The sequence below is a fragment of the Belonocnema kinseyi genome, chromosome 3 (genome assembly GCF_010883055.1).
Source record: "Belonocnema kinseyi isolate 2016_QV_RU_SX_M_011 chromosome 3, B_treatae_v1, whole genome shotgun sequence".
Lineage (NCBI taxonomy): Eukaryota > Metazoa > Arthropoda > Insecta > Hymenoptera > Cynipidae > Belonocnema > Belonocnema kinseyi.
Window position 1 is genome coordinate 124,659,374 of NC_046659.1, and position 8,067 is coordinate 124,667,440.

General features: G+C 29.1%; 1 protein-coding gene across 2 annotated transcripts in view; it reads right to left on the reverse strand.

Annotated features, from left to right (window-relative positions):
* The window catches only part of LOC117170116, a 15,386-nt gene that overhangs the window by 2,491 nt on the left and 4,828 nt on the right, over positions 1–8,067 (reverse strand). Inside the window, exons 2-7 of one of the 2 annotated variants that reach the window (XM_033356649.1) lie at positions 6,781–6,843; positions 6,641–6,694; positions 6,400–6,438; positions 5,928–5,981; positions 5,514–5,546; positions 5,314–5,358 (exon numbers count right to left, since the gene is read on the reverse strand). In XM_033356649.1, coding sequence (XP_033212540.1) covers positions 5,314–5,358; positions 5,514–5,546; positions 5,928–5,981; positions 6,400–6,438; positions 6,641–6,694; positions 6,781–6,843 — 288 coding nt within the window. The remainder of the gene's footprint in view (positions 1–5,313; positions 5,359–5,513; positions 5,547–5,927; positions 5,982–6,399; positions 6,439–6,640; positions 6,695–6,780; positions 6,844–8,067) is intronic. The other variant, XM_033356650.1, reaches the window with a different exon arrangement.

Here is an 8,067-nt window from a genome sequence, read left to right on the forward strand (position 1 = left end):
TGTGTGTGTGTGTTATAGGTAAATTATATAATCCAGGCATAATAATTCAAAAAATTATTATTTTAAATATAAAATCTAATAAAATTGTTAAAAGAGTCGTGACAATCGTCTTTTCAAAAATCATTCTTTCCATATTTTTTTTGACGACGAAGTTTATGTTTTTTCGTAAATATCAGAAATGCTTTTTTTTACGTTTTTTGTATTTATAAAAAAGGTCCTTAATCAGTGCAAGGATAGAATGTCCAGATTTATATCTATAAAAATTTGAGTTTGAAGGAGAAGATTTAAATAAATAGTTTAAATCAATGAAAACTGTTTAAAAAATTAAACAATATCTCGAAAATGTTTTATAACGGTTGAATTGTTTTATTGCCTTAAGAAAAATGTAAAATTAATGTAATGTATAATAAAAAATGTAATTAATTTCCAAATATGTTGGTCCTGGCCTCTGTTGGGAATTATATATAATGCCTAGGGATTATGTATGATGCCTAGGCATTATATATATTGCCGGATTATGTACTTTGACTATTGTGTGTGTGTGTGTGTGTGTGTGTGGCATTCCACACAAAATTAGCCACCAAATTTTTTTTTATTTAAAATATTTTTTTTGGCTTATTACTCAAAAATATGCAGTACTTATTTTTTTTCTTTCAATATGATACGTGAAATTTTCGAGAAATAATTTCTTCAAGTTTCGCGTTCGCAAAAAAGAGCATTTTTACAACCGCTTATACTAAGAAATGTAATGAAGATAGAAAAATTCGTCCTAAACATGAAACTGGCGTCTTTTCCTTAGCTTTTAAATAAGCCATACCAAAAAACACATTATTATTTATTTAATGAAACAAGTTAAAAGTTAATAAACCAATAATAATTTCTCAAACTTGGTCCTAATTTTTTTCTTTTTTATAATTGAAAAAAATAGCCCGAACGCTAATGCTGGTAAGATTTGAGAGTGGGAAGATGAATACTTTCGGAGCAGTGAATTTGTTAATCACGGCGCGCACGCACGGAGCCAACCGCAGTGCGACTCGCTCGGACTTGAGCAGTTTTCCACACGTAAGCGCTGAATTGAATTCAATTGTAAACTCGCAAAGCTGCTATATTATAAATGATGGGATTTCATATGATTTAAAATATTAGGTGGAAAATTTTAAACGACGTTGAGACTCAAATTATAAATTGTGGTAAGTTTTTTATTATACTTGAAATCGTACTATAAATTGTTATGATTTTCTAACTGTAATTTCTAGTTTTTCGTCAAATATTCGAAAAAGTAACTGCACTATTTCTTAAAGTTTGATTATCGTTTGACTTGTGGTTTACAAAAACTGAATATTTCAAAAGCGTCATTGGAAGATAGAACTTTTATTTTCAATTCGTTTTCGCCGTATGGCTCAACTTAGTGAAGCGATTGTGTTTCTGAAATGGTTTTACATTTTTCGAAACGATTCTGATTTCGCGGCCGAAATTTGACAATGAGTGATCATTTGCAAACTTGCCCAACGAGCCATTCTTTTGATAGTACCTCGAGCATTGTCCCAAAATTCGAGATAAGAAGACAATTATTTTTCATATCGAACACGGGTTTAACTTTTCAAAACTTGTCGCGCTACCAATCGTATCCTGAGTTTAACAATTACTTGTTCACGGAATAAAGGAATGATAAAATTTGTGAAAGGAAATTTTTCAAAGGCATAAAGTTTAATTCAGTCAACTTCACGTTTTTTAAAACACATGTGTTGTGATGGAAAAAGAAAAGGAAGCTTCTGTTTTTTCTGTGTTAACAACGTTTTGGTGATGATCACGGTGTAAAAATGTCGAGAATGTCGTATACAAAATTCAAAGATCTCTGTTGCAATCCATTCAACGTTAAGAATCATGTTAGCAAAAAACAAAAGCATTGTTTGCGTCGAGTTTCTGCTTCTCTTCTTGAAAAATTTGATTCTTTGCAAGCAAATTTTGAAACAGTTTCGAAAATGATGCAATTTTTACTATTCAGGTGTGAGGGAAAATTCTGTTGATGGCATAGTGATATCAGATTTTGAATCCTCTGAGACTGGTGACGATGATTGTTTGTCTATATTCAGTGATCATACGGAGGTACATGATTCTCTTGTAACATTTTTTAAAATTGTTTTTGATTTGTAATTTTTTGTAACATTTGTAATGTTGTTTTGTAACATTGCCGGTTGCATATCTTAAATTTTGAAAGATCTATTTGTTTTTTAGAATGACCAAGATGTGCCTTTCGGTTATATTAAGGAATTAAAACCAAAATTTCATGAGAAAGATGCGACTAAATATGCTAGAATGAGAATTTTAACTCTTTTGCCAAAAACCTGGAGTATTCGCAAAACAGCGCAAACGATGAACGCATCAAGATTTCTTGTTGCAAAATCAAGGAATCTCGTAAAGAAAAAGGGATTTTAGCGATTCCGGAAACAAAAAGTAATATCTCCTTTTTTATCAAACGATGGATGTCTTTTTCTTGAAAATTAATGAATTTTCTTTTTTTTTCAGAAAAACCATTTTCCCCTGGAAAAATAATTAAATTTAAACAATTTTACGAACGTGGTAATGTAAGTGTAATGATGCTAGGTCAAAAGGACACGAAATCGGTAAAAATAGATGGGAAAAAATTAATTGTTCAAAAAAGATTAATTTTTGAGAATCTTCAATATGTTTATAAACGATTCGCACGTAAAAATGAAAGGATCAAAATAAGTTTTTCAAAATTTTGCTCACTCCGACCCGAGCACTGTATTTTTGCTGGTACTTGTGGGACGCACAATGTTTATCTGTATCTCATTCACGAAAATATGAGACTGATGACTTTAGGTAATAAACAGTAAATATCTGAGTTATTTTCTATAAAGTTAAGATTCCCTTTGTTTTTATGCAGACGGTTAAATCAATGGAAAGCAATAATTATTGTATTTCGCAGTATAAAGATATTTTGCTACATTTTTTATGTGAAAATCCTAGAGAAGAATGTTTTGTTGGACAATGTGAAACTTGTCCAACTAACGATTAAATGTCAGAAAAAATGACCGCAGTATTCAAAAAGAATGGAGTAAATAATATCACGCACAAACAATGGATAACGAAAGCAAAAACAAGTTTGGAAAAAATAACAATAACTATAGATAAGTTTGTCCAAAGTTTTTGCAAAGCTGCAAGAATATTTCCTAAGCATTCTTTTATCGCTGGGAAACAAAATTCACATTTTCAAACTTAAAAAAAAAAACCTCAAGAGCGATGAGAGTTTAATAATTATAAGTATAATAATTTTAAATGAGTAGCAAAATCGAACACACAAAGCAGAAAAATTTCTGCAAAATCGTTACGAAAAATGTAAAACGATTTCAGGAACATAATCGTTTCACTATGTTGAGCCATACGGAGACCACGAATTGAAAGTAGAAATTAGAGTAAAAAATCTGGCCGCTTCGCGGGCACATTCTCATTGCGCGCAGCTTGCTTCGCTCGCAATTTTAAGCGCGCCCAGAGCGCGCAACGGTTGAATCTCGCGCTTCGCGCTCGGATATTTATTCTTTGCATTTGGAATGCTTTAAAAAAACTTTATCAAAAAGATTTCTTTTAGATGGCAGTATTTACATACGTCTTCATATTCTGAATTGTCTACTTAATTAAGTATAGTCAAAGATTAAGTTTCTCAAAGCTCTGTAAGCTTTGAGGTACACATTCTCATCGTGACACTCGCGCTGCGCGCTCGTTTTCCGACAGACATTTGTAAACAGGTTTTTTTGGATTTTTTTCTCGTAACTTTCGTCGTTTTTCCACACATTTCTTTTTATTTTATTTTTTTTCAACGTTATTTTTCACGAATAAAACAAAAAGTACGCGTCCTATCAAGAAGTCATTCTTAACGAAGTTGTAAATTTTTTTTGGGATAACCCTTTTTGTTGATTCATATTTTTTCATATCCTACATAGTTTGTCCACAAAATGGAATTTTTTATTTTCCATTATTTTTTGTGCAATCAAAATTTGAAATTTCGATTTTTGAAGAAAATCCAAAAATTGGTTATGATAAACTTGTACGGCTTTTGAAAAGAAATAATTTTCTTTTCTTGACTTTTTTTCATATCGTGCGTTTTTCGGCTTCACATTTTGATTTTCGGTTGTTTAAAAAAATATTGAAAATGCTATAAATCTGATAATTTTCTTTTTATCGAAAAAAGTCATTAGGATACATTGTTTTTTTTTTTTAATACTATAAATATCCGTACATATAATTTTCAAAATCAGAAAAAAGTGGTCTAAAAGATTTTGAAAATACGCTCACTTTTTGAATTTTTTTCAAAAATAGCTGGTTTGCGAACTTGTCCTTTCTTTTAGGACCTAAAAAAAGTGTGCCAATGATGAATTTGATTCGTTCTTTTTTTCGAGAGTTGTCGTGTTTACGGACAGACGGACAGACAGACAGACGCCATCGTGAAAACCTGATTTTCGGATTCAGGGGGTCTCGAAACGTGGAGATCCGTTGAATAAGTGTGATGTCAAATTTTCGACAATTCTAATACTTTCTCAATCATAAATGATGAAAATGTAAAAAATCCTAACAATTTATAGTGCGATTTGAAGGATAATAAAAAAGCTACCACAATTTATAATTTGAGACTCAACGTCGTTTAAAATTTTCCACCTAATATTTTAAATAATATGAAATCTCATCATTTATAATATGACAGCTTTGCGAGTTCACAATTGAATGCAATTCAGCGCTTAGGGGTCAAGTCCGCTAGTCAAGCTCAAGTCCGAGCTAGTCGCGCTGTGGTTGGCTCCGTGCGTGCGCGCCGCGATCCAAAAATTCACTGCTCCGAAAGTATTCATCTTTCCACTCTCAAATTTTACCAGGATTGAAAAAAGCGTTCGGACTACTTTTTTCAATTGAAAAAAAAAAGAAAAAAATTAGGTCCAAGTGTGAGAAATTATTATTTGTTTATTTAGTTTGAACTTTTTTCATGAAATAAAGAATAAGGTTTTTTTCGTATAGATTATTTAAAAGATGAGGAAAAGACGCGAGCTTCATCTTTTGGACGAATTTTTGTATCTTCATTACATTGCTTAGTATAAGCGGTTGAAGAAAGGGTCTTTTTTGTAAACGCGGAACTTTAAAAATTCATTTCTCGAAAATTCCACGTATCGTATTAAAATAAAAAAACATTTATCGAATATTTTTTAGTAATAAATCGAAAAAAAAATTTTAAATGGAAAAAAATGTAGTGGCTAATTTGTATGGAATGCCCCATATATGTGTGTGTGCGTGTGTATTTTTACTTACCGCACGATCGACAGGGCCAGGCCCGTGGTTTACTCGTCGGCTAGGCTAGAAATCAAGATATTTTTTATTGCAGATACATTAAAATATTGAGAGAAAAAACTTTTTGGACCACCCTAGTATTTAGTGCCTTTTACAGTTGAAACTATTATGCAGCTATTATTTTATAATAATTATCGGTCTTTTATAAATTCTCTACTTACTGTATCACTCCATTGACAATTCACTTTCTCATCCTGAAAATAAAACAAATTTTAGGATTTGCAAGTTAAATATAAATTATTCGGATTTTTTCATTATTTATAGATTCTACTAAAAGTTATGTGAACTTAATATTAAAGAAGCATTTTTTGCATGCATTACGAAGCTGTTTAAAAAGTATATAAAAAAGATCTTTATTAAAAACAAATAGTTTGTAAAGTATAAAAAAAATTGTTTTATCATAATTCCAAGCGTTGATTCTAAAAAAATTAATTTTACGTAATACTGTCATAAATTGCTGGCTCAAAATTTGAGGAGAGCGACAATTTTAATTAAATTTTAAATTAAAATTAAAAATAAAGACACAGAAATACATTGCTTTTTTAATTAACTGTCGTCATGCAATTTTTACTCACATCCAACCATGAGCAAGATACTCCTCTACGAGTTTTGCCGAGTTCGATAGATGACTTAAAATTAAAAAAGAAATTATAAGTATACTTTTTTTTCTTATATGAGTGGCTTAATTAGTATTTTTAAACTGAATTCAAAACTTTAACCAAAGGAGTGAAATGCAAATGTATATTTTTTTCTATGTATTTTTTCTGAATGATTTTTGAAATATACTAAAATGATATATAATCCATATGTGTACGGAATACTTTGTAAACATAAGGGATAATTTCATTTGCCTGAAAAGCAATATAACAAAATTTTTAAAAATAATGTATCTTAGAGCTGAGTCATCAGTTTTCTCGTGAAAGACGTATACATAATTTTCAAAACGGGGTTTAGTAATCTGATAAATAACCTTGAAAATTCATATTTTTTATAATTAATATAAAAGACTATTTGAATTTTTCTTCTTATTTTAGAATATTTACTTACATCTGAACCGTCATCCATAAGTGGTGCATCCTCTACAATCTGAAAAAAATATCGGGGAAAATTTTCTATTATTATCAGAGATATTATTTTACGTACAATAAATTTGAAAAAAATGAAAAATACAGTTTAGCAAATTAGAATATGATTTACAAAAACTAATTTCAAGTGAAAATTATCATGGATTAATATTCTAAATTTCTTGCTCAAAATATTCAAATAAAATTTAAATTACTACTCTTACATCTTTTTTATGGAGTATCGGATGATCTAGAGCATCGTCGGCTAGAATGCTTGGCTGCAAATTAATTTTTCTTGTTTTGCTAACTATTTTATATTATTATGATATTAGCAGATTTAATTTTTAGGAAAAAATAAACTTACCCTCGTCTTAATTTCCGCTATAGTATTAGCTATCACTCTCGGTGGACAGCTTGGATCTGAAGGCTATGATTACAAATAATTTTTATGACAAAGAAACATATAGGTGTGAAAAAGTAATATGACTTCTAGGGTTCAAAAAAGTGGGTTTCCACGCTATATTTTTCAATAAGTTAACGGTTTTACAACAAAATAGTTTTTTTTAAATCTCTTTATACGTAACATTAATCGACTAAAATCCAGTTCGAAAAAAGAAAAAAATGTCAAAGGACTTCGACAAAAATTTATTATAAAAGTATCTGCAGGTTTTTCAATATCTTAAAATTCTTATAATGAACAACATCTTTTTTCAGAATTATTTCTGTAAAGTGATCAAACACCAAAAAAGGAACTCTTTTATTCTAGAACCTGGAAATTTCTATCGATAGACAAAAAATGGCTTCACTTACTAAAAAAAAAATATAAATATTTAATTTTTGTTTTGAGATAGCTTCAAACTAATTTAAATAAATTTAACCTAATTCAAAAGACAAAACACAAAAGGTTATCAAATTAAAAATTAAAATAATATGCAAAAAATTCTTATATTTTATCCAATTAGTCGCATGAATATTCCCTTTCCTTTCCTTCGTAGAATTTTGTTTCTGTTAATTAAGAAATAGTTTATGTAAAATTTCAGACAATTACGAGAAATACATTCGTAACTATATTAAATCAAGCAATTGTTTTCCCCCAAATTCCATCTTATTTTATTTATTCACAATTATCATGTTTTGTTAAAATTAAAAAATAATATAATTATGGCAAGTGAAATCCAAATTGTGGAATCTGGGAAAAAAATCATCGTAATCAACCGCATTCGTTGTGAAGAATTTTTTAAAATTCATTAACAAAGCAAGAAAAATATTTTAAGAAATTAATTCAAATTGATGTCTTAACAAAAATTAAAGTTAATAAAAAATGTTAAATTCTCTTTAGAATCTGTAAGCACTTCCGGTGAAAAACGTGAGTGTAATCCAAAATATTTTTAAAAAATCGTATCTTCTTTATTGCCGCCAGAATTATTTTTTTTTGTTAAGTATTTTCATCCATCAGATTTGATGTCTTAAGGATAATGATAATCTGAAAAATCTAATAATTTTTAAATAGAAAATTTTGATTTTCGACAAAAAACGCTAACATAACTTTACAAGATATTGTTCCAAATTAATAAACCTTTTATAACGTTGGATAATTTTGGTTCAAAATAAGTTATTTTCTTAATTTTTCGAAAATGAGAAGCCTTCTTAA